Source organism: Molossus molossus, unplaced genomic scaffold, assembly GCF_014108415.1.
Source record: "Molossus molossus isolate mMolMol1 unplaced genomic scaffold, mMolMol1.p scaffold_m16_p_2, whole genome shotgun sequence".
In the NCBI taxonomy this organism is placed as follows: Eukaryota; Metazoa; Chordata; class Mammalia; order Chiroptera; family Molossidae; genus Molossus; species Molossus molossus.
The window spans coordinates 130,366,599-130,394,037 of record NW_023425355.1 but is presented as its reverse complement, the minus strand read 5'-3'; the positions used below and the strand labels follow the sequence as shown (position 1 = coordinate 130,394,037).

At 40.1% G+C, this 27,439-nt stretch overlaps 1 protein-coding gene and 1 pseudogene across 2 annotated transcripts in view; both read right to left on the bottom strand.

The window, feature by feature from the left end:
* Positions 1 to 27,439, bottom strand: part of PCYT1B (phosphate cytidylyltransferase 1, choline, beta) — a 108,054-nt gene that overhangs the window by 51,845 nt on the left and 28,770 nt on the right. For both annotated transcript variants that reach the window (XM_036271373.1, XM_036271374.1), the window contains exon 3: positions 9,437 to 9,553. In XM_036271373.1, coding sequence (XP_036127266.1) covers positions 9,437 to 9,553 — 117 coding nt within the window. The remainder of the gene's footprint in view (positions 1 to 9,436; positions 9,554 to 27,439) is intronic.
* Positions 16,147 to 17,779, bottom strand: LOC118636297 (annotated as a pseudogene).

Genomic DNA, 27,439 nt, shown 5'->3' with positions numbered 1-27,439 from the left:
TTCAGGTCCATCCTGTTGCAAGGAGTAAAATTTCCTTCTTTTTACAGCCAAATAGAATTTCATTGTATAAATGTACCACTGATTTTTTATCCACTCATCTACTGATGGGCATTTAGGCTGCTTCCAAATCTTGGCTATTGTAAATAACGCTGCAATGAACATAGGGGTCTATATATTCTTCCGAATTAGTGTTTTGGGTTTCTTCAGATATATTCCCAGAAGTGGAATCACTAGGTAATAAAGCAGTTCCATTAAAAAAATTTTTTAAGTAACTCCATACTGCTTTCCACAGGGCCTGCAGCCATCTGAATTCCCACCCACAGTGCACAAGGGTTCCCTTTTCTCCACATCCTTGCCAACACTTGTTTGTTGATTTATTGATGGTAGCCATTCTGACAGGTGTGAGGTGATATCTCATTGTGGTTTTAATGTACATTTCTCTGATGATTAGTGACATCTAGCATCTCTTCATGTGGCTATTGGCCATCTGTATGTCCTCTTCAGAGAAGTATCTGTTCAGGTCTTTTGCCCATTTTTTAGTTGGATTGCTTGGGTGTCTTGGGTGTTGAGTTGTATAAGTCCTTTATAAATTTTGGATATTAACCTCTTATCAGATATATCATTGGCGAATATGTTCTCCCATTCAGTGGGATGTTTTTTCATTTTGTTAATGGTTTCTTTGCTATGCAAAAACTTTTAAGTTTGATGTAGTCCCATTTGTTTATTTTTTCTTTTGTTTCTTTTGCCTAAGCTGATATACTTGAAAAAATATTGCTATACGAAATCTCTGAGATTTTACTGATAATGTTTTCTTGTAGGATTTTTATGGTTTCACAAGTTACATTTAAGTCTTTTATCTATTTTGAGTTTATTCTTGTGTATGGTATAAGTTGGTGATCTAATTTTTTTTTTTTGCACATTATCTGTCCAGTTTTCCCAACACCATTTATTGAATATACTATCTTTGTCCCATTGTATGTTTTTTGCCTCCTTTGTCAAATATTAAATGACCATAAAGGCATGGGTTTATTTCTGGGCTCTTTATTCTGTTCCATTGATCTATATGTCTGCTTTTATGCCAGTACCATGCTGTTTTGATTACTGTGGCCTTGTAGTATAGTGTGATATCATGTAATGTGATTCCTCCAACTTTGTTCTTTCTCAAGATTACTGTGGCTATTTGGGGTCTTTTGTGGTTCTGTATAAATTTTTGGATTATTTGTTCTAGTTCTGTGAAATATAAGAATTGTGTGAATCTATAAATTGCTTTGGGTAGTATGGACATTTTAATGATGTTAATTTTTCATATCTATGGACACATAATATGTTTCCACTTGTTTGTATCTTCTGTAGTTTCTTGGCGACTTATAATTTTCTGAGTACAGGTCTTTTATATCCTTGGTTAATCTATTCCTATGTATTTTATTTTTTTGAAGCAATCGTGAATGAGATTGTTTTCTTAGTTTCCATTTCTGATAGGTCATTATTGGTTTATAAAAATGCAACTGATTTCTGGTTATTTATTTTGTTTCCTCTGCTTTACTGAATTCATTTATCAGTTCTAGGAGTTTTTTGGTGGAACCTTTAGGGTTCTCTATATACAGTATCATGTCATCTACAAACAATAACAGGTTTACTTCTTCCTTTCCAATTTGGATGCCTTTTACTTCTTCTTCTTCTTGTGTGACTGCTGTGGCTAGGACTTCCAGTATTATGTTTAATAAGAATGGTGAAAGCGGACATTCCTGTCTTGCTCCCAGTCTTAAGGGAAATACTTGTAGTTTTTGCAAATTGAGTATGATGTTGGTTGTGGGTTTGTCATACATGGCCTTTATTACATTGAGGTGTGATCCCTCTGTTCCCACTTTGCCAAGAGTATTTATCATAATTGGGTTCTGGATTTTATCAAATGCTTTTTCTGCATCTATTGATATAATCATGTGGTTTTTACCCTTCAATTTTTTTTTTAGGCAGTGTATTATGTTTATTGATTTGCAGATACTACACCAACCTTGAATCCCTGGAATAAATCCCACTTGATCATGGCCCATGATCATTTTAATGATCCAGTTTGCATATATATATATATATATATATATATATATATATATATATATATAATAATCCTTACCTGAGGATATGCTTCTTGATTTTTAGAGAAAGGGGAAGGGAGAGAGAGACAGAGAGGGAAACATCCATGTAAGAGAGAACATAGACTGGTTGTCTTCTGAAAATATCAATTAAATCCATCTGATCTAGTGTTTCATTTAAAGCTGCTGTTTTCCTGTTGATTCTCTATCTAGAAAATCTATCCATTGATGTTAATGGGGGTGTTAAAATTTCCTACTATGACTGTATTACTGTCAGTCTCTCCCTTTATGTCCATTGAGATTTGCTTTACATATTCAGGCACTCCTATGTTGGGTACATAAATGTTTAATAGTTATAGCCTCTTGTTGAATTGCTCCTTTTATTATGTAGTGTTCTTCTTTGTCTCTTATTATAGCCTTTGTGTTTTGTGTTTGTTTTTGTTTCCCTCACCTGAGGACATTTTTCCATTGATTTTTTTTTTTTTTTTTTTTTTTAGAAAGAGTGGAAGGGGGGAGGGGGAGAGAGAACATTCATGTGCGATGTATTGATTGGTTGCCTCCCTCATGACCCTGTCTGGGGCTGGGGATCAAACCTGAAACCCTTCAGTCCGAGGGCAGACACTCTAACAATCTAACCATTGTACCAAATGAGCCAAGGCCTATAGCCTTTGTTTTAAAGTCAACTTTGTCAGATATAAGTATTGCTACCCCAGCTTTTTATTCCTTTCTATTTTCATGAAATATCTTTTTCCATCCCTTTACTTTTAGACTGTTTGTACCTTTGGTTCTGAGGAGTCTCTTATAGATAGCATAATTATGGGTCTCTTGTGACTTTTATTATTCTCTCTTTGTCTATAACCTTTGCCATTTTAATTATGATGTGTCTTGGTTTGGGCCTCTTTGGGTCCATCTTGTTTGGCATTTTCTGTGCCTCCTGGACTGTGTATCTTTTTCCTTCAGGTTAGGGAAGTTTTCAGTCATTATTTCTTCATATAGGTTCTCAATCCCTTGCTCTCTTCTCCTTCTGGTACCCCTGTGTTGCAGATGTTGTTATGCTTCATGTTGTCCCTTAAACTAGTCTCATTTTTTAAAATTCTTTTTTCTTTTTGCTGCTCTGATTGGTTGTTTTATTCTACATTGTCTTCCAAATCACTGATTGGATTCTCTGCTTCATGCAACCTACTGATTATTCCTTCCAGTGTATTCTTCATTTCAGATATTGTATTATATATTTCTGACTGGTCCTTTTATGGTTTCTATGTCCTTTCTTGTGCTGTTGAGCATCCTTATAATCATTACTTTGACTCTATATCTGGTAAATTGCTTGCCTCCATTTCACTTGGCTCTTTTTCTGGAGATTTCTCCTGTTCCTTTCATTTGGGTCCTGTTTCTTTGTCTCCCCATTTGGCTGCCTCTTTGTGTTTGTTTATATGTAGCAGATAGATCTGCTATGACTCCCAGTCTTTAGAAGGTGGCCTTATGTAATGGGTTTCCTGTGGGGTCCAGTGGTGCAGTCTCCTTGACCCCCTGAGCTGAGTGTTCCAGGAATGTCCCTTATGTAGGTTATGTGGGCCCTCCTGTTGTAATTGAGTCTTTATTGCTATTGGCCCATTTGTGCATGGGATTGACTCTCAGCCTGGCTGACTGTGTGGTTCAACCCCGACCATAGTGTGCAAGCCGTTGTGCAGTTGCTGACCACACTAAGTAGAGTTTGCCTCAGCAGAGTTTGGTGCCTGCCAAGATCTTGCTTTGGAAATGCTCTTGTGAAGCTTATTGGATCCTGCTCTGATGTTGTCTGAAGCTGGCCGCTGGGTGTGTAGGCTCTGGGCCTCTTGGGAGGGACTCTGGTGCCGGCCAATGTAAGACACTGCCTATGACTGGCCCTTGGCAACCTCTTTGGTGCTACAAGCCATCCACAATTTGTGGCTGCCTCTGCTGGGTCTTGGTGTGCACGGGAAGGGCCAAGCCAGCTTTTACCAGCACTGGGCCTGGGGGCAGGTCAGCAAAAGTCCTAAGGTACCCCGAGATCCACCTCTGCCTGCCTCCGGCTGTTGGTTGCCTTTTAGGCTCAGTCACTGAAAGCACCTCTGGCTGTATTCCTCAGCAGGGCATACACTTCACAGAGTAAATAAATTGCTTTCAAGTAAAAGAGTAAGAGTTGTAATTAAGAGTCATTTGATAAGTCTTGGTAAAGCCTTTTTGTTATACTTCCCAGAAAGAAAGAAAGCAAATAATTCTAATAGCTTGGAAATAAATATTATTGTAGGTCAGGTAATTTCTAATCCATTGCTTGCAAAAAAATTGAAAGGAGATTTCAATAAATTGTCACTTGATAGACCATTAAAATTATTTTTATGACAATAATAATAAATTATTTTTGTGATATTTAGAAAATAGCTCATGAGTTCACTGATTAAGTGGCATCACTATAACAAACTTCTTCCATTCCCATCTAAATATTTGTGTGAACAAAATATTTCAGTATTTACATCTGTAACAAGGAAAAATAGGAATAAAATCAATGTTAAACTATATCTCATTCTAGCAATAATATATTCATCCACAAATAATGAGATCCCGCTCATCTTATGTAACGCCAAAGAGGTTAAATGCCAAAGAAAACATCTCAGAAGATGCCAGAGGGAGAAAAACACCTTACCTATAGAAGAGCAAGGTTACACATTACATTGGATTTCACAGAAACAATGCAAGGAAGAAGAGAGTGGAGTAAAAATTTTACAGTGTTGAGCAAAAACAGCCCACTACTCACCTAGAATTCTGTATCCTGCAAAATTATCCTTTAAAAGGAAAGGAGAGCCCTGGCTGGTTTGGCTCAGCGGTTAGAGCATCGGCCCCCAGACCAGAGAGTCCCGGGTTTGGTTCCTGCTAAGGGCACGTACCTCGGTTGCAGTTTGTCCCCGGCCCCTGTTGGTGTCATATGGGTAGCAACCAGTTGATGTGTCTCTCTCTGTCGTCCTCCCTCTCTCCCTCCCATTCTATCTGAAGATAAATGCAAAAATGTCCTCGGGTGAGGATAAAAACAAACAAACAAAAAAAGGAAAGAAATAAAGAGTTTCTCAGACAAACAAAAATTGAGGACATTTGTTTCCAGTAGACCTGTCTTGCAAAAAATATTTTGTAAAAGTTCTTCAGAGAGAAAAAAAATTATATGAATCAGAAATTTGAATCTACATAAAGAAAGGAAGAACATTAGAAAATGAATAAGTTAACTTTTATTTCTTATTTTTAACTCCTCTAACAGATAACACTTTGTTCCAAATAATAACAGTAGCAATGTATTCGATTATGTATTAGATATATATATGCTTACATATAAGTGAAATGAATGACAGCAATGATTCAAGGGGTGGGAGGGAGGAATTAGAAATATTTTGTTATTATAAGGAACGTGCACTACTGGTATAGTGTTATTTGAAAGTGGACTTGGATTAGTTAGACTGTATATTGCAAACTCTAGGGCAACCACTAAAAAGGTGGAAAAAAGTATAATTGATATGCTAAGAAAGGAGAGAAAATAGATTCATATAAAATGCCCAGTTAGAACCACAAAGGGCAGATAGAGTGTGTAAGACAAAAGTAGAAACAAAGAACTAAGGCAACAAATAGAAAACAGGAAAAAAATATATGGTAGATATTAAGCCAACTCAACAATTACTTTGAGCATCAGTGGTCTAAATTTACCAATGAAAAGACAGAGCTTGTCAGAGTGGTTAAAAAAACAAGACCCAACTCTATGTTTTCTACAAGAAATCCACTTTAAATATAAAAGCACAGCCTGGCCGGTGTGGCTCAGTGGACTGAGCGTCCTCCCATGGACTGAGAGATCCTGGTTCGACTCCTGGTCAGGCCCATGCCCAGGTTTCAGGCTCGATCCCCATTAGGGGGGGCATGCAGGAGGCAGCCAAACAATGCTTCTCATATATATATATATATATATATATATATATATATACACACTTATATATATATATTTATATATGTGTGTGTATACACACACACACACGTGTATATGTCTGTATATATACATATATGTGTGTACACATATGTGTGTATGTACATATATGTGTATATATACATATGTGTGTGTATATACATATATGTGTGTTTATATATAAACACAGATACATTAGAAGTAAAGGGATTGAAAAAGATAAACCATGCTAACAGTGATGAAAAAAAAAGTGGGATTAGCTACATTAATTTCAGACAGAACAGGCTTCAGAGCAAAGAAAGTTATCAAGGATAAAAGGGGCATTACATAACGATAAAGGAGGCAATACTCTAAGAAGACGTAACAATCCTTCACGTGTAAGTGTCTAACAACAGAGTGTCAAAATACATGAGACAAAAACTGATAGATTTGCAAAGAGAAATAGATGAATCCACTATTATAGTTGGAGACATTAATGCCCTTCTATCAGAAATGGACAGATCTAGCAGACAGAAAATGAGTAGGGACATAAACTCAATAGCACCACCAATCTACTAGAAATAATTGACATCTAATGACTACTTCAACCAACCACAGGAGAAGACACACTCTTCTCAAGCTCATGTGGAACATTCACTGAGGTAGACAACATTCTGGGCCCATGTTAACAATTTAAAATAATAGAAATCATATGATGTCTGATCCCAACATATTTGTAGATTAAAGAACACACTTCTAAATAATACACACGTCAAAGAATAAATTTCAAGGATGATATTTATTTTGAATTAAATGAAAACACATCAAAATTTGTGGGATGTAGTGAAAACAGAACTTAGGGGGAGATTTATAGAACTGAATGTCTTATTACAGAAAAGATCTAAAATCAATAATCTAAGCTTCCACCTTAGGAAACTTGAAAAGAGCAAATTAAATCCAAAGTAAGCAGAAAAAAATAAATAATAAAAATCAGAGCAGAAATCAATGAAATTGAAAACAGGATTCAATAGAGAAAATCAACAAAACCAAAGGTTGGCTCTTTAAAAAGATCAATAAAACTGATAAGCCTCTAGCCAAGATAAGAAAAAAGAGAAAAGACACAAATTACTAATATCAGAAATGAAAGAGGAAACATTAATACAGATATCAAGGACATTAAAAGGATGATAAAGGAATATTATGAGCAACTCTATGTCCACAAATTTGATAACCTAGATGAAATTGACCTTTTCCTTGAAAGACACAAGCTGCCAAAACTCACACTAGAAGAAATCTAGACAATCTGAATTGGCTTTTATCTATTAAAGAAATTAAATCAATATTCAGTAACCTTCCAAAAGGGAAAACACCAGGCCAAGATGGGTTCACTAGTGAATTCTACCAAACATTTACAGAAAAAACTCCATCAGTTCTCCACAATCTCTTCCAGAAGATAGAAGCAGACAGAATACTGCCTAACTCATTCTATGAGAACAATATTACCCTAATACCCAAACTTAACAAAGATATTACAAGAAATGAAAATTCAGGCCAATAATCTCCTTTGCCATAGCTGCTAAGTTCAGGATTTCTTATTGGAGTTTTTGTCCTCTTCTGTTTTAACTCATGGCTCTGAATTCCTGTCCATATTAATTCTTCTGAGTATTAAATCATCTGTGCCCTCATGGAAAACCTCAAGATATACAGATCAAGAAAATAACATATCAATAACAGCCTCCATGTCTTCTCCACTTGTCCCAACATTATCATCTTGACTGGTGAAAACAACGCTGCACAGAGAAGGTTCTATGTTCTGGCTCTTACTTCATTTAGGTCTCCGCACAAATATCAACACTTCCAGGAGGCTTCTCCTGACCTTCCTACCTAAAACATCTCTCCTTCCCCCACCAGTCACGCTTTCCCCTTCCCCTATTTTATATTTCTTCATAGTACTACTACTATATTTTTACTTGTTTACTGGGCAGTGTCTGTCTCCTTAGATTCTAAGTTCTCTGAGGACATAGTCTGTTCATTGCTTCATCCTCAGTGTACAGAAGAATGCCTGGCACATAGTAGGATCTCAATAAATAGTTGTACAATGAAGGGATCATTCTGTGAATCAGTGAAATCATTGTTGCCTAATGACCTAGAGAGCTGCTGATATTAATTTACTGCTTTCTCTAACTTACAAGAATGTACTGAAAGCTGCATATTTGTTTTTATCTTACCTTTGTTGTGATAACTCAGGGCCATGGCTAGCGTTCCTGGTAAGTGTGACCCACACCTAACCACCTCCATATTTGAGTCACCAAAATGACCAAAGCCCCAGTACTACAGAGGTCTCCCCCCAGTCCTAGCAGCTTAGGACCAGAGTCTAGGTGGTAGTGCTCACTTAAGAAATGGTCTTCCACTCAAGAAAAAGGGAAATGAACAAGGGATGGGTTCCTTCTGCATGACCTGTCCAGTAGCCATTGCCTTTTATCATCTCCTTTGGGGAAGAAGTCCTTTCAATAACAATATGGTCACCATCCTCAGCAAAATCTGCTGATGGGTTCCTCTTAAACATTCAAAAATTTGCAGAAGATACTGATTCTTAAAAAAAGAAAAAGATACACAGTCTCTTACCAGCATCTTTATTTGCACAGTAGAAGTCTAAGAGTCGATGGTGCCTGGTTCATGTAATGCCACAAAAACTGATCATGGTGAAAGGCTATGCTGCTTTCAGAAACTACAAAGGTGAGATACAGGTTTCCCTAGTCAGATATTATCCCTTTTACCCAAATTGGACTCTGTAGGCCTTCTGGAGAAGGAAAATTTCATTTCTCTCATAACCAGCCTTCTCTCTCCACATGCTTAGGAAGTAAGTAAGTGTCTTCATTATGAACCAAAATTACTTGGGTATAGAAATCTCCATTTCTTTAACACACTGTGTATAAATTCAACTAATTGGGGCTATTATAAATCACTAATGTTAGCACATCATCATTCTCAGTGCTGTGGGTCACACAAGGGAAATAGACAATGACCTTGTTTACCCTTAATCATTCTGAACCCCTTTCAGCTCTCCAAGATTTGACATTTGAATAATACTGCTTTTCTCCTAACTCTCTAGAAAATTTTAGAAACACAAATTGGATCATGCCTCAAACATAAGAAAAAAAGCATTAATGGAAAACGTGAAGCAGTTACCCTGTCTCTCTCTGGGGATCAGTGATGTGTAAATCATATGATGTAATTTCCCCTATGGTTTTTTAAACGTCATTTTAAATTTCAGGCAGCAAACATGTGAGCCAATACAGGCTAAATTGGGAGCATTAATGATGTGAGATTTTAATGATGAAACTCTGAAAGGGGTCCTTTTCAGGAAGCAGATTATAAAGGAGTTTTCAAGACAAAGAGAAAATGCACTTCTTACCTCCTACCAACAAGTAGCTGTTGGGAAATAGTGTTTTTGCTTGCATAAGTGCCCTTGCATGGCCTGAGTGGAAGAGGTCAAATATTCCATCTGCATATACTCTGACAGGCCTGTCAACTGTGGGAGAAAGAAAACACCATCAATAGAACTGCAGATTAAGGACTCCCATTCACCTGATTCTTCCATTGTTATAGCACTGTAGGAAGGGTTTACCTGGATACAACACAAGGTCTACATATCATCAATTTCATATTAATGCAGAAAATTAATTTTACAAAGAGGTTTTTCTGAGGACATCAAAGCAGAGTAAAAACATACAATTAAGACTGACCCAGAAGACACATTTTTAGCTAATAGGAAAGGCAAAACAGCACTGGGAGTTCTCTTGACCCAGGGTGGAGTCCCAGGTGTGTGAACCAGCACATTCATGCAGACCAGGCATACTCATAGGGTCGGTGGAGTCAGCCCAGTGGGAGTAACTGAGGAGCTCAATGAAAAGAACTTGTGACTTCATCCTTGAGCCCGGCAGTCCTGAATGAAGACCCCTGAGTCCTGTTCCCAAGGGCAGTGTTGTGTAGGAGTAGCTCATACTGCTCAAAGTGACAGTTGTGCACCTTTATTCCCAACTCCAAGTCCCACTGGTAGCCTGAAATCAGCCTTGGTAGGAATATTTACACCATAGAAATCGGCAAATGCTACAAATCAGGGTTTATGTCCCCCTGGAGGGCCAATTGTTAATTTACCAGCATACCACTCCACAAGGGTCATACCCTAACCTCTTTTGTATCCCCGAGAGACATGCGTGGGGGAACACATGCCCCAAAGAGAGAAGAATCAGGGTACAAAAGTTACACATAGGGGTGGTGCTCAGGGTTGGAGGCAAGTGACCAACACTACAGTCCTTCCTAAGGAGAAAGGTCAAAAGTGAAGATGCTAGAGCAGATACTCTCACTATGGCATATGGAGCTCTCAGAAGTGCCATTCCATGAGGAAGAGGGACACACTTCACCACAGCCTTCTGGAAGCCAGAAGACTGTGTCAGAAAATGCAGGATGACACTTTTGCTGAGCCAGCCCAAAGACCCATCCCTTCAAATAAGGAGACATTGAGGGTTCAGGGGTTGGGTGCCAACTTTTATACCATTCTGGGCTCTCAACGAAGGAACTACAAAATTAAAATATGGCAAACTGAGCGCATGCGTGCGCGTGCGCACATACACACATCTCTACTTCTTCCCAAACACCACAAGAATTACACAGAAAAAAATTGAAAAGGTATAATACCCCAAAGGCAGAGGAAATAAGAAAGGCAGTGACAGTGAATGAGAGATGTCCACAACATTTTGGAAAGTTGGTTGTCAAGTGCTGAGTGCCTACAGAGACAAAGTGTCCAAGGTAGGGTATGTAGGGAAAGGGACTGCTGGTTTGTGTGGGTTTTTTCCTTTATTGATTTCAGAGAGAGAGGACGGGAGAGAGAGAGAGAGATTGAAAACACTGATGAGAGAGAACACCGATTGGCCACCTCCTGCATGCCCCCAACTGGTTATTGAGCCCACAACCTGGGCATGTGCCCTGACCGGGAATTGAACCAGCAACCTCTTGGTGCATGGGTGGACGCTCAACTAGTGAGCCACACCGGCCGGGCAGTTTGTGTTTTTTTTTTATCCTCACCGAGGACATTTTTGTAGAGTGGGAGGGAGGGAGAGAGAGAAAGAAAGAGAGAGAGAGAGAAACATCAACGTGAAAAGGACACATTGAGTGGTTGCCACCCGCACAACCCAACCACTGGGGACAAACTGCAACCGAGGTACGTGCCCTTAGCAGGAACCAAACCCGGGTCTCTCTGGACTGCAGGCTGATGCTCTAACTGCTGAGCCAAACAGGCCAGGGCGTTTTTTGTTGTTGTTGTTGTTTGTTTTTTAAGCCTAAGACTCTTACTAACTTTTTAAGCTACCTGTATGTATAATGTTGATGCTATTATAATACATTTAAAAAAAAGAAATCAATGCAAACTTCGGTTGAGTGATCTTTAAGACTTAGATTTACAGACACAGACATTAGTTTGGGGAAAGCAGGAGGGGGTGGGAGTGGGGAGGAGGGGGTCAATGGGGGGGAAGGGGGGAACATCTGTAATACTTTCAACAATAAAAAAATAAATTTAAAAAAGACTTAGATTTAAAATTGTGATTATTTCTTGATGTAGTACAACCTCACTAATTTGGAACATAAATTAAAAGAAATGTTACATTAATAAATTCAGATGGTAAAATGTTTCTAATAAATTAAATTTCTCTAGGAAAAAAATTTGAGGCTTTATGTCAGAGAGGGAATTGCAATTATTTCCAATTATACACCATTTTGAACAAACAGAATTGCCTTCACAGGATTATCCTGTATTCTAAATAAAGCACAGTAAATAGAAAATGCTTTGAAATAACAAACTGACTAATGAGGGATCCTTGGTTTCAATGCTGTTATTCAATTTGAATTCAATTGAGGAAAATTTGTTTTAAGTTATAAACCCCAGAGGAAAGCAGATGGCAGTTTTGCAGAACTTTTTCTTATTGATTCAGAGGTGATCAAGATAAATAGATTCAGGAAGTAGGGAGGAAAGAAAAAGTAAAGAAAGATGACATGATTACTGAGGAAAAAGGCCATTTAGTAAATTTTTTTAACAGTATTTGTGGAGTTGATTTTGCAATAAGCTCACTTTTACAACTGTAAAGTGTCAGCAATTTCCAGACTATGAAACTCTATAGGACCAAAAAAAAAAAAAAAAAGAACCCTACTTCTTCAACAAATAAACTTCAAGGAAAAAAAAAAAAGAGAGAGAGAAAGAAGAGAGATGGAAGGGGGGCCTGCAGATTAAGAGAAATTTAAAAGTCATATCAAAATATTGTAATGTATATAGACATTATTTAGATTTGGGTTGAAACAAACTATAAATTATGATGTAAGACAATTGGAAATTGTAACAATGCCTATTTCATGATATTAAAGAATTACTGGTAATTTTTTACGTGAGATAATGGTATAGTGATGTTTTAAAAACATTTATCTGAAAATATAATGTTAAAACACTCAAAATCATTCAAACACATGGAGGCTAAATCGCATGTTATTAAACAATGAACAGATTACCAATGAAATCAAGGAAGAAATAAAAAACTTCCTGGAAACAAATGAAAATGAATGCACAACAACCCAAAATCTATGGGACACAGCAAAAGCAGTCCTGAGAGGGAAGTGCATAGCACTACAGATCTACCATGAGAAATAAGAAAAATCTCTAATAAACTATCCTAACCCCCAACTTAAAGAATTAGAAAGAGAACAAAAAGAAAGGCCCATTGCCCTGGCCAGTTTGGCTCAGTAGTTAGAGCATCAGCCCTTAGACTGAAGGGTCAAGGGTTTGATTCCAGTCAAGGGCACGGATCTGGGTTGCAGGTTTAACCCCTGTCCCCAGTCAGGGTCATGCAGGAGGCAACCAATAGACATGTCTCTCACACATTGTTTTTTTTTTTTCTCTCTCTCTCTCTTCCTCCCTCCCTTCCACTCTCCCTAAAAATCAATGGGAAAATATCCTCAGGTAAAATTAAAAAAACAAAAACAAAAAAAAAACCAGAAAAGCCCAGAGTAAGTAGAAGGAAGGAAATAATAAAGATTAGAGCAAAAATAAATAACATAGAGACTAAGGGGAAAAAAATAGAAAAGATCGATGAAACAAAGAACTGGTTCTTGGAAAAAATAAACAAGATTAATGAACCTTTAGCCAGACTCATCAAGAAACAAAGAGAGAGGACCCAAATAAATAAAATCAGAAATGAAAGAGGTAAGGTAACAACTGACATCACAGAAATACAAAGGATTATAAAAAAATACTTTGAACAACTATGTGCTAACAAACTGGACAACCTAGGAGAAATGGACAAATTCCTAGAAACATACAATCTTCTAAAACTTAATCAGGAAGAATGAGAAAACCCGAACAGACCAATAACAACTAATGAAAGTGAAGCAGTAATTTAAAAAAATCTCCCCCAAAACAAAAATTCTGGAACAGATGGCTTCATCGGGGAGTTTACCAAATATTCAAAAAAGAACTAACACCTGGTCTCCTCAAACTATTCCAAAAAATTCAAAAGGAAGGAAGACTTCCAAGATGTTTTTACAAGGCCAGCATTATCTTAATTTCAAAACTAGGTAAGGACACTACACAGAAAGAAAATTACAGGCCAAAATCCCCGATTAACATAGATGCTAAAATACTTAACAAAATATTGGCAAATAGGATCCAGCAATACAATAAAAATGATCACACACCATGACCAAGTGGGATTTATTCTGGGGATGCAAGACTGGTACAATATTTGCAGATCAATAAATGTGATACATCACATTAACAAAAGGAAGGATAAAATCACATGATCATATCAATAGATGTAGAAAAAGCATTTGACAAAATCCAGCACCCATTTTTGATAAAAACTCTTCAGAAAAGTGAGAACAGAGGGATCGTACCTCAAAATAATAAAGGTCATATACAACAAACCTAAAGCCAACATCATACTCAGTGGGAAAAAACTATAAGCATTTCCCTTAACAGGAGCAAGATAGAGATATCCACTTTCACCACTATTATTCAACACAGTACTTAAAGTCCTAGCCACAGTGATCAGACAAGAAGAAAAATAAAAAGCATCAAATTTGGAAAGGAGGAAGTAAACCTGTCATTTGCAGATCACATGGTATTGTACATACAGAATCCACAAAAGAACTACTAGAGTTAATAAATTAATTCAGCAAAGTAGCAGGATACAAAATTAACAACCAGAAATTGGTGGCATTTATTACACCAATAATGATCTCTCTGAAAGAGAAACTAAATAAAACAATTCCTTTACCATTGCAACAACAACAAAAAAATAATAAGATACCTAAGAATAAACTAAACCAAGAAGGTAAAAAAAAAAAAAACCTGTACTCAGAAAACTATAGGACATTGATAAAAGAAATAGAATAAGATACAAACAAGTGGAAGCATATTCCATGTTCATAGACTGGAAGAATTAACATCATTAAAATGTCCATACTACTCAAAGCAATCTATAGCTTCAAAGCAATTCCAATTAAAATACCAGTGGCATATTGCACAGACTAGAACAAACATTCCAAAAATTTATATAGAACAAAAAAAAGACCCTGAATAGCCACAGCAATCTTGAGAAAGAAGAACAAAGTTGGGGGGAATCACAGTATCAGATATCAAATATACTACAAAGCTGTTGTAATAAAAACAGCCTGGCAGTGGCACAGGAACAGGCATGTAGATCAATGGAACAGAACAGAGAACCTATAAATTGACCCAAGCCATTACATTTAATAAATATTTGACAAAGGAGACAAGAGTATACAATGGAGTAAAGAAAGTCTCTTCAATAAATGGTGTTTGGAAAATTGGACAGGTCCATGCAAATTTTTTTTAAAAGTGAAACTAGACCACTACTTTACACCATACACAAGAATAAACTAAAAATGGATAAAATACTTAGATGTAAGTCATGAAACCATAAAAATCTTAAAAGAAAGCAGGCAAATAGGCAGTAAAATCTCAGACATCTCTTGTAGCAATATTTTTGCCAATATGCCTCCTCGGGCAAAGGAAACAAAGGGAAAAATAAACAAATTAAACTGAAAAGCTTTCACACAGCAAAAGAAACCATCAACAAAATGAAAAGGAATCCCACTGAATGGGAGAACATATTCGCTAATGATACATCGGATAATGGGTTAATTTCCAAAGTATATAAAGAACTCACACAACTCAACAAAAGGAAGACAATCCAATTAAAAATGGGCAAAGGATCTAAATAGACACTTCTCCAAGAGGACATACAGATGGCCAAAAGACATATGAAAAAGTGCTCAAAGTCACTAGTCATCAGAGAAATGCAAATTAGAACAACAATGAGGTATCACTTCACATCTGCCAGAATGGCTACCATCAATAAATCAACAAACAACAAGTGCTGGCAAGGATGTGGAGAAAAGAAAACCCTGGTACGCTGTTGGTGGGACTGGTGCAGCCACTATAGAAAACAGTATGGAGTTTCCTCAAAAATTAAAAATGGAACTGCCATTTGATCTAGTGATAGTACTTATAGATTTTTGGTCTCACAGTTGCAAAGAAATAAAATCTTCCCCACAACCTGAGTGAGCTCAAAAGACCTATCACCAGTCAAGCCTCTAGATAAGAACTGAACCCTGGGTAACACCTTGAATACAGCCTTGTAAGACCCTGAGCAGAGGCCTCAGCTTAACCAGGCTCAGTCTTTTGAACCATGGAAATCATGACAGAACAAATGTGCATTATTTAATTTTTTATTTTTTAACCAAGAAAAAAATTTTTTTTTAATCCTCATTTGAGGACTTTTTTTTTTTCTTATTTTTTTGTTCAGATGGGAGGGAGGGAGGGGGAGAGAAATGGGGGGAAGGAGAGAGAAACATCAACATGAAAGGGACACATCAAATGGCTGCCACTCACATGACCCAACCAGGGCCGGGGACAAACTGCAACCGAGGTACGTGCCCTTAGTGGGAACTGAACCCAGGTCTCTCTGGACCTTGGGCTGACACTCTAACCACTGACCAAACCAGCCAGGGTCCAAGAAAAAAAAATTTAACAAGAGGTAAGACTGGATGAGTGGGGGCTTAGTATATGTAGGCCCAGTACATAGCAAACATGTCCTTGTCAGACTAGTCCAGTGCCTTGGCTCTTTTGTACACCTCATTGGCTGCAGCTGCCATAGGAGTTGGGTTGACAGCACTGCCTAGTGCAATGGCTAAGTGAAGATCCTTCTGAATGTGTCTCGGGTAGGAATCAGGTTTCAAGTTTTCTTGTAGAATATTTTGGCACTTCTCGTTCAGGAAGATGCTGGCCAATTGTCCTTGATTGAGGATGTCGAAGAATGTCTGCTGGGACTGGCCTGTCTCTTGGGCCAGGGTCAGCCCCTCAGTGATGGTGGCCATGAAGTTCCCCTGGACCATGTTCACAATCAGCATCATCGTGGCTGCATTGCCAACCTCACCTAGAAAGAAGGAGGTTTTCCCTATTGCCTGGAAGCAGCTGCTGCAGTCATATCAGCTGCTAAGATCATCAACATTCCACCATTAGACTGCTGCTGGTTCCCTGAGATAAGGGCTTCCAGAAAGTGCCCCCCCCAACACAATCATCTGTGCCAGCTCGGTGACTGTGTCAGCATCCTGTTAACAAGTCCACATAGCACTTCCCAGAGCGGACCCCTTGTAGCAGCACACCACTGGGGCCCAGCACCAGATCCTTGGCAGTCTCTGGATCTGGCAGGTAGGCAAAGGTAATGTCACAAGTTGATATAACTTCAGCAGGGGTTCTTCCTAGGCGGGACCCTTCTTTCTCTGCAGTCCCATTCCAGACAGTCACTGTGTGTTCCATTTTTATTAAGTTGGAGACGATGCCACTTCCCATGAGGCCGAGGCCCCAAAATTCCTGTTTTTGTCCTGTGGGTGTGATGCCATTCAAGGCCGCGCTGTCTGCTGCCTGGATGAAGGTGGACTCAGTCTTATCTTCACATATTTTCAACTTCTTTGTGATTGCCTGGTAATAGATAGCTGGCTTTTCAGTTTGGCTGAGCAGGAACTGGTGGAAATGAGGGTCTGTATCTTTAAGAGGCTCGCTTGAGGTCAGCTGCCACTCAAATGTTGCCTTGGGTCCGGCTGTCATCTACTTCATGGTGGCAGATTCAGGAATGGCGAAATCCTTCTCATCCTGTGAGGGCGAACCCCGCTTCTGGGGACTCTGCTCTTGGGCTCTTTTCAGAAGGAACTTGGGGTCTTGCTCTGAAGAACCCGAAGACACCTTCTTCTTTCCTCCTCCCCTTTTTTTCCTCAGCTTCCCTCCAGATAGGCTAAGCTTGCGCTTCTGGGCACCTGAGTTTGGCTTACTTTTCTCCTCACGGGAATCATGCCAATTCTCGTCACCAGCAGACTTGTGGGCTAATGTCTCGAGGAATTCTTCCACATCATCCACAGCTTGCTGAAACAGTTTTCCCTTGTGCTTCTTGATCATTTCCTCCTTATGCGCGTGGTATGGCTTTAACTGTCCCACTTCCATCCAAGCATGATCCTCCATCCCAAAAAACTTCACAAAGTACCGTTTCTTTCCACGCGGTTTCTTCAACTCCTTGGGTGGATTAATAATCTTGGCCGGCCAAGGGGGATACCGGCCGAGTTTCCCCCACACCAGATCGCCGACCCGCAGACTCACAGGCGCCATCTTACAGCCCGGCTGTTAAAATCGCACTGGCTGCCGGGAACCTTACGTCAGCCGTGCGCGCCGCAATGGAGTGCGCCTGGCCACGTGACAAGCCTCCCCTCAGCCTCAGGTCTCCCAGATGCTACTCATTGAAGCTGGGGCGCCGCATAACCCGGCCCAGGCCCAAATGTGCATCAAGCCGATAGGTCTGTGGCAATACTTAATGGAGCTTAGAAAATGAATACAGTGGCATTGTACACTTTCTGCTCACAGGTTATAAAATGTCTAAAGCATTTCAAGTAAATTCCTGTTTATCCTGAGTGGTTAGAATAAGTATTTTAGATAAACGTGATGTTTTTGTAAAACACGTCTGTCACCACACGCCGATAACCGCGGTTTAAACCTAACAAAACTATGCACAACACCAAAATGATACTAAGTATTTGCTTGATGATCAGCTTGGTGATCATAATGAACATGGCAGAGTATTGTGGGGAAAATGTGATGGTTTTAACTCTCTGGATCTTACATTCCAACTTTTTATAGGTTATTCAGCACTTTGAAGTAAATGAAATGATGAAGGGGGTCTATGCTTACCTCACATCTCACATCATATTAAAAAATTAACTCAAAATGGGTCATAGACCCAAGGATAAGATCTACAACTATAAAACCTCTAGAAAAAAAAGGAGAAAATCACAGTGAATTTGGCAAAAAATTCTTAAATAGGACCCAATATGGGGAAAATATAGCCCCCCCCCAAAAAAGATAAATTGGACCTTATTTAAAACTTAATGCTCTTCAAAAGATATTTTTACAAATATGAAAAGGCAAGTCAGGGAGAAAATATTTGCAAAAAATATATATCAGATATAGGACTTGTATCTAGAATATATAAAGAACCCCCCAAACTCAATAATAAGACAAATAACTCATTTAAAAAAGTTGAACAGACATTTTACCAAAGAAAATAAATATATGGATAGTAAATAAGCTATCCATCATGAAACGATGCTCAATATTATTCATTAGGGAGATGCAAATTAAGGCCAGAATAATATACCACTTCACACCCTTAGAATGGCTAAAATTTAAAAAAAATATATTGACCATACTTACCAAGTGTTGCTGAGGATATAGAGCAATTGGAACTCTTATACATTGCTGGTAGAAATGTAAAATGGTACAATTGTTTTGGAAAGCAGTTTGGCAGTTGTTTAAAAAGTTAAGCATACAGCCCGGCCAGTGTGGCTCAGTGGTTGAGCGTTGACCCATGCACCAAGAGGTCACTGGTTGAATTCCTGGTCAGGGCACATGCTCAAGTTGTGGGCCAAATCCCCAGTGGGGAGGCATGCAGGAGGCAGCCAATTGATGTTTTCTCTCATCGATGTTTCTCTCTCTCTCTCCCTCTCCCTTCCTCTCTCTCTAAAATCAATAAAGAAAAAAAAGTTTTTAAGTTATGCATACACCTACCATACGGCCACACAGGAGGCAATCACTAACTGCATTATATCTAAATTCACAATTTTGTGGGGTGTGTTTGATCATTTCTTGGTATTGCTTCAGATTCCGGCAACCACAAAAACGTGATTATTCTTTTTGTTGTTGTTAATCCTCACCCAAGGATAATTTTCCATTGATTTGTAGATAGAGTGGAAGGGGGCGGGGGACAGAAACATCGATGTGAGAGAGACACATTGATTGGTTGTCTCCTGCAAGACCCTGATCAGAGGCCAAGGATTGAACCTACAACCCAGGTACGTGCCCTTGACCAGGAATTGAACCAGTGACCCTTTGGTCTGCGGGCAGATATTCTAACCGCTGAGCCAAACCAGCCATGGCTGATTATTCATTTTTGATAATGGCTATTAGCAACCTACATTTATTTTTTTTAATTTATTTTTTAGTGATGTTGAGCATTTCTTCATATGAGACAAGTATCATATGATCTCACTTATTTGTGGAATATAATGAACATAACAGTCTGAAGAACAGGGTAGTCCCAGAGATGTGGAAGTAGGGTACAGACTGACAATCCCCAGAAAAGGGCATGGGGTGGGGGGAGATAAACCACAGAACTTATATGCATGTATGTATGACCAATGGACATGGACAACAAAGCTGGGGACAGGGAGGGGAGGGAGGGGGAGGAGCGTGTCAATGGAGGAAAAAGAAACATCTCTAACAAAAATAAATAAAACAAAATAAATAAAAAATTATTTTTTAAACATGTGGTTGTACCATTTATGTGACTTAGAAAGTATATGGGTTTTTTCAATGTTTTTATTAATTTTTTTAGAGAGAAATATCAATGTGAGAAAGAAACATTGATCAGCCACCTCCTGCACACCCCTTAATGGGAATTGAGCCTGCAACCTGGGCATGTGCCCTGGCTGGGAATCGAACTGGGACCTATCAGTTCATGGGACAATGCTCAATCCACTGAGCCACACCAGCTGCGCTTAGCAATCTACATTTAAATAATGTGTTAAAAGTACGTATGATTTACAAAGCCCATCTATTTTGTTTAATCTTACATCAACTCCGTGAGGTAGGTAGGGGAGAGTAGACTTACTACTATCTTCATTTCATAGAGGGGCAAATGGAAGCTTAGCAAAGTTAAGCAGCTTACCCAATGTCATACAACCAAACTATAACTAGACACCCAGTAAGTAAAATAACTAGTACTGTTTGTGTGTACAACTGATGTGCAAGAGAGGTGGCACAAAAATTAACCTTTTAAAATCTGTTATATTTTATAAAGTTTACATAGTTTTATATAAAACTTTATAATTTCCCTTTACTTACAGCCAGTAATACTATTTTCAAAATAAATGATAATGACAAATGTTTGCTTTAAAATACATTAAAGTTGTCCTGCCCGGTTTGGCTCAGCAGTTAGAGTGTTAGCCCTTGGACTAAAGAGTCTCAGGTTTGATTACTGGTTAAGGGCACCAACCTCAGTTTTGGGTTTGATTCCCAGCCCCAGTCAGGGTCATATGGGAGGCAGCCAGTCAATGTATCTCTCTCACATCGATGTTTCTCTCTCTCTCTCTCCCCTTCTCCCTCCCACCCACTCAATCTAAAAAAAAAAAAAAAATCAATGGAAAAATATCCTCGGATGAGGATTAAAAAGTAAAATAAAATACATTAAAATGGCCCTGGCCGGTTACTCAGAGGTTAGAGCATCGGCCTGCGGTCCAGAGAGACCCAGATTCGGTTCCCACTAAGGGCATGTACCTCGGTTGCAGTTTGTCCCCGGCTCTGGTTGGGTCATGAGGGTGGCAGCCATTCAATGTGTCCCTTTCATGTCGATGTTTCTCTCTCTTTTCCTTTCGCTCTATTTGAATAAAAAATGGAAAAGTGTCCTCGGGTGATGATTTTTTAAAAAATACATTAAAATGTAAAAAGAGTACATTAAAAATTAAATAGCCCTGGCCAGTTTGGCTCAGCGGTTAGCGCATCGGCCTGCAGACCAAAGGGTCACAGGTTCCATTCCCAGTCAAGGGTACATACTGGGTTGCAGGTTTGACCTCTGGTCCCTGTGAGGGTAGTGCTGGGGGAAACCAATTGATGCATCTCTCTCACATTGATGTTTCTCCCTCTCTCCCTCCCAATCTATCTAAGAAGCAGTGGAAAAATATCCTCGGGTGAGGATTGAAAACAATTAAATAAATTATAGTACAGAGGGGCACACAAATGAAGCAAAATACATTAAGGTAGCTTTTGAAAAATGAATTTGGAAACTCTACACACTGTGGAAACAGAATAATATAAATCCTATTTCTGAGAAGGAAAATAGGATATCGGAACTGAGTTTCCCTTTGAGAAAAAAGTCAGCTTTAATGAAAAGGAATCTATGAAACAATCACTTGGACTTTTCCTGTATTGCAAGACAGAGGGGTGATTTTCTGTCTCGGGACACATAGTAAACCCTATAGATTCAGAGCTCCACAGGTAGACTAGTTGAGCTAAGGTCAAAGAGGGTGATTCCAACTGCCCTGTTTTTTTGTTGTTGTTTTTTTAATTTTTTTCTTCATTTATTTTTGAAGAAAGAGGAAGGGAGAGGGAGAGAGCGATAGAAACATCGATGAAAGAGAACATCAACTGGTCACCTCCTGCATGCCCCACACTGGGGGTTTGGCCCACAACTTGGGCATGTGCCCTGGCCAGGAATCGAACCAGTGACCTCTTGGTGCCTGGGTCAACCACTGAGCCACACCGGCTGGGCTGCCCTGTTTTTCTTTATGTTTCATCATCCTTATGACCTCACTGACAAAGTCCAGGAGCTCAGAGCTATGACCAGAGTTTGTCATTACCTCTTTTAGAATTTATATGCTAGCACCTGTTTGGGCAGACCTAAGATTGTGAGACATATTGTAGGCAATTGTATTAAGTCATAAAATAGGGCTGGTGAAGGAGATAGTGAAAGATTTCAGTTAGAAGTATAATCTTGAGGCACATTATAAACCCCAAGTGTGAGTCTGGTTTGTCTTTTTTATAGAATGCTCAAGACTGCCACAAAAAGTAATTGCTTACTACTCTTGAAAATTACCAAACACTTCAAAAAAGAAATGTTTTCGTTCGTTTGTTTTCTTTAAAAAGTAGTCCAACGGAAAGATTTTTAAAAATTCTCTGAGTCTGGCCAGTGTGGCTCAGTGGTTGGGTGTCAACCCATGCACCAAGAGGTCACCAGTTCGATTCCCGGTCAGGGCACATGCCCAGGTTGTGGGCCCGATCCCCAGTGGGGGGCATGCAGGAGGCGGCCAATTGATGTTCTCTCTCATCGATGTTGCCATCTCTCTCTCCCTGTCCCTTCCTCTCTCTCTAAAATCAATAAAGGAAAAAAAATTTTTTTAATGCTCTGAGCTTTTCTAATAACAGTACTATGCTCCAACAATCATTTAGGATAATCTCCCTGACATTCCCTCCAACCTCTACCAACAGTTACTCCAGTGTGCTCTTGCAGTTCTTGCAGTGTGCTCCCAGGACAGGCAGCTGGGAACTTGTTAGAAATGCAAATTCCTGCGCCCCATCCCAGACCTCCCTCATCAGAAACTCTGAGGATGGAGCCCAGCAGACTGTTTTAACAAGACTTCCAGGGGTTTCTAAGTATGCTGAAATTTGAGGACCACTGCTCTAATAAAACAATGGTTATCAGAACTAGGTCTAAGATTAATATGTGCATTCCAGGTCATCAAAGAACACTGATGTTAAAAGTTCTAAATAAAGGAATTTTTCTAACTGAAGTTCCACATCCAGGTGCCCATCAACATCACAAATTCTCTTGGATAACTTCCCAAGGTTATTACCTGAGATAAGGGAAGAGTTTCTCTTCATTTTTATTTATTTTTATTTTTTGTTAATCCTCACCTGAGGATATTTTTCCATTGAGTTTTAGTGAGAGTGGGAGGGAGGGAGGGAGGGAGGGAGGGAGGGGGAGAGAGAGAGAGAATCCATGATGTGGGAGAGACATATGGATGGGTTGCCTCCTGCACGACCCCGACGGAGGCCAGAATCGAAACTGCAACCCAGGTACATGCCCTTGACCAGGAACTGAACCTGTGATTCTTCTATCTGCAGGCTTCCACTCTAACCGCTGAGCCAAACCAGTCAGGGTGAGAATTTCTCTTCTAAGACTAGGAGTCAACCTTTCCTTCTTCTCACTCCTCCTGTAGTGACCCATGTTCCAGAGTCCACCACACAGTTATTTTAAAATGTATTCTCTGGGTTTAAATGACTTGGTGGTTAGACAATGTGCAGGTGCCCACCTCACCCAATTAGCTTGATGCTGGCTCCAAAGCATCAGAACAGCTCTCTCTGATTCTGTTTCCAGAGGAAAAGCTCCTTCTCTTGCCCCCAAATCCCATTCATTCATTCACTCATGAAATATTTACTGCGCACACAGTACTTGACAAGTATACCTCCAAGTGCTGGTAAAGTAGCAGTGAGCATGACAGACAGCCCTGCCACTACAGAAGATCACAGGTACTGTCTGTCTTTTTAAATTTTTTTCTAATTGATTTTAGAGAGAAAGGAAGGGGGAGAGAGAGAGAGATGGAAACATCGATGAGAGAGAACATCGATTGGCCGCCTCCTGCATGACCCAGACTGGGGATGAGGCCCACAGCCTGGGCATATGCCCTGACTAGGAATCGAACCGGCGACCTCTTGGTGCATGGGTCGAGGCTCAACCACTGAGTCACACTGGCCAGGCTCTCTCTGTTTGTTTGTTTGTTTGTTTATTCATTTAATCCTCACCCAAGGACATTTTTGCATTTATATTCAGACAGAGTGGGAGGGAGAGGGGGGAAGAGAGAGGGAGAAACATTAATGTGAGAGAGACACATCGACTAGCTTCCACCCGCACGACCCTAACCAGGGCCGGGGACAAACTGCAACCGAGGTACGTGCCCTTAGCGGGAACCGAAACCAGGACTCTGGTCCGCGGGGCCGATGCTCCAACTGCTGAGCCAAACCGGCCAGGGCTGTGTCAGCTCCATGGTCTGCTGTGGCCTGTACTGCACAGGGCAGCCCAATGTGGAGGACAAAGCAGGGGTTTGAGGGACTTGGGGTCAAATCCTAGCTCTACTCAGTCAGCAGGGCATATGACAAGTAACTTTTTAGTTCTCCAAGTCTCATTTGCCTCATGTGTAGAAAGGATACAATAGTATCCATCATAGTTTTTGCAAAGACTACATGAGACAGACAGAGTAAAAGAAAGAACACCTGGCAGATTTAGAGCAAGTTGAACTTTCCTTTCCTTTCCCCAGAAAAGCAGGGTCCTTTGCTGCTCAAGCCTAAGCTCATCCTTTAACTTTAGGTCAAAATTTTCTCCTCATAACTGCCTGGACTTCCACTGCATCTTTTGGATTTCCCTCTGCTGTTCATTAGAAATGCGGATGCCAGGGCCTCACCCCAGATTTAGTGGTGAGAGAGAGAGAGAAGGAAATTGCTACTTTAACAAACTTACCACGTGATTCCTTGCACACTGAAGACTGGAAACAACTGGTGTAGCTGCTCTGGACTACTGCCCCAACCCACTTCTTGCCTTTCTCAGAAGACATAACAAAAAAGCTTACTGATTTGGCCTGCTCTCCTCACTTTGCTCTCTCCAAGCTACAGTAAGTCCTCACTTAACATCATCACTAGGGTCTGTGACTTTAAGTGAGATGATGTACAATGAAACCAATTTTACCATAGGCTAACTGATATAAACAAGTTAGGTTCCTATGGCATCTCATCAATGTTATAACGAAACAACACTGAGCAAAACGTTATTCGAGCCCTGGCCAGTTTGGCTCAGCGGTTAGAGCGTCGGCCTGCAGTCCGGAGAGACCCGGGTTCGGTTCCCGCTAAGGGCACGTACTTCGGTTGCAGTTTGTCCCCGGCCCTGGTTGGTCGTGCGGGTGGCAGCCACTCGATGTGTCCCTTCACGTCGATGTTTCTCTCTCTCTCTCTCCCTCCCACTCTATCTGTACAAAAAATGGAAAAATGTCCTCGGGTGAGGATAAAAAAAAAAAAAAAAAAAAAATTAAAAAAAAAAAAAAAAAAAAACGTTATTCGAGGACCTACTGTACTCTTTTTTTTTTAATTTAAAATAATTTTTTTTTTTTGCCCTGGCCAGTTTGGCTCAGCGGTTAGAGAATTGGCCTATGGATCAGAGCGACCCAGGTTTGGTTCATGCTAAGGGCACATACCTCAGTTGCAGTTTGTCCCTGGTCCTGGTTGGGATCATGTGGGTGGCAACCACTTGATGTGTCTTTCTTACGTCGATGTTTCTCTCTCTCTTTTTCTCCCTCTCTCCCTCTTGCTCTATCTGAATATGAATGCAAAAAATGTCCTCGGGTGAGGATAAAAAAAAATGTTTTTCTTTATTGATTTTTTTAGAGAGAGAGGAAGGGAGAGGGAGAGAGAAACATCGATAAGAGAGAACATCAATTGGCTACCTCCTGCAGGCCCCCCACTGGGGATCGGGCCCACAACCTGGGCATGTGCTCTGACCAGGAATTGAACTGGCAACCTCTTGGTGCATGGGTTGATGTTCAACCACTGAGCCACACCAGCCAGGCCCTACTGTAGTCTTAAAGACTAGCAGAGTGTCATAGTTGAGAGATTGAGCTAGAACACAAAGAGGTTTGAGATCAAATCCCAGCTTCACTACTTACCAAAGTGTGGTCCCTCAGCAGCAGCAGCAGCAGTGACACACTAAAAGTACTAACCACAAAGAGTTGTGACAGTGAAATGACACAATGTATATAAAGAATTGAATAGTAAACACTTAATATCCATTCTTCTTCTTATTAAGAAATCTGTCCTTGCCCTGGCCGGTTTGGCTCAGCGGTTAGAGCGTCGGCCTGCGGTCCCGAGAGACCCGGGTTCAGTTCCCGCTAAGGGCATGTATCTCGGCTGCAGTTTGTCCCTGGCCCTGGTTGGTCGTGCGGGTGGCAGCCACTCGATGTGTCCCTTCACATCGATGTTTCTCTCTCTCTCTGTTCCTCTCTCTCCCTCCTGCTCCATCTGAACAAAAAATGGAAAAATGTCCCGGGTGAGGAAAAAAAAAAAAGAAAAAGAAATCTGTCCTTTATCCCACGGATTCTATTAAACTTGGGATGTTTGTTTTTGAGCCGTCTGACATGGCTCAAAGCTTACTTGCTAACTAGTCTGATTTTCCACTCCATCCCAACCAAATGGAATGCCATTCATTTACTGCTACACAGCTCTCTACCTCCATGTCTTCACTATTCCTATTCCACTTGCCCAGAATGCCCTTCCATTTTCTGCCCACCTTGTCCAAATCTTACTTCTCCACAAAAGCTTGGCTGGAGTGGGCTCCCAGGTCTTGCCTGACTGCTCCAAATGCATCTGCCTTGCTTAAACCTGTCAGTTTTCATCTGTGTTGCAAGATTTAACCCCTAAGCCAGCGATTTTCAACCGTTTTCATCTCATGGCACGCATAACCGAATTACTAAAATTCTGTAGCACACCAAAAAAATCTATTTCTCGCTGATCTGACCAAAAAATAGGTATAATTTTGATTCATTCACACTGGATGGCTATTGTTGTATTGGCTGTTGTCACTTTTTTTATTTGACAATCTAAGGGAAAAAAGGTCAGTGCCCCTGACTAGTCAGGTATTGCAGCATGTATGTATGTATGTATGTATTTATTTATTTATTTATTTCCTCGCCTGAGGACATTTTTGCATTTATCTTCAGCTAGAGCGGGAGGGAGAGAGGGAAGAAGAGAGAGAAACATCGATGTGAGAGAGACACATCTAGTGGTTGCCAACCACACGACCCCAACCGGGGCAGGGGACAAACTGCAACCGAGGTACGTGCCCTTAATGGGAACCAAACCTGGGATTCTCTGGTCTGCAGGCCAACGCTTTAACCACTGAGCCAAACCGGCCAGGGCAGGTATTGCAGGTTTTAAAAATTCTTGTGGCACACCAGTCTGCCACAGCACACTGGTTGAAAATTGCTGCCCTAAGCACATGCATGCATGCCACTGGTGGGTTTTATTTCTGATTGTCTTTTCTCTTTATAATGAAGCCCTTGGAAACAGAGATGGCACCTTATAGTTCTTTTTAAATCTCTCCCCTATCCAGCTCTGGTATACACTAGAGGAGGGAACGAATCAACAAACTCCCAGAGCAGAGCCCAGGCTCTTTAATTTAAGGCAGAGTTGGAGAAACTTTTTAAAACACAGACT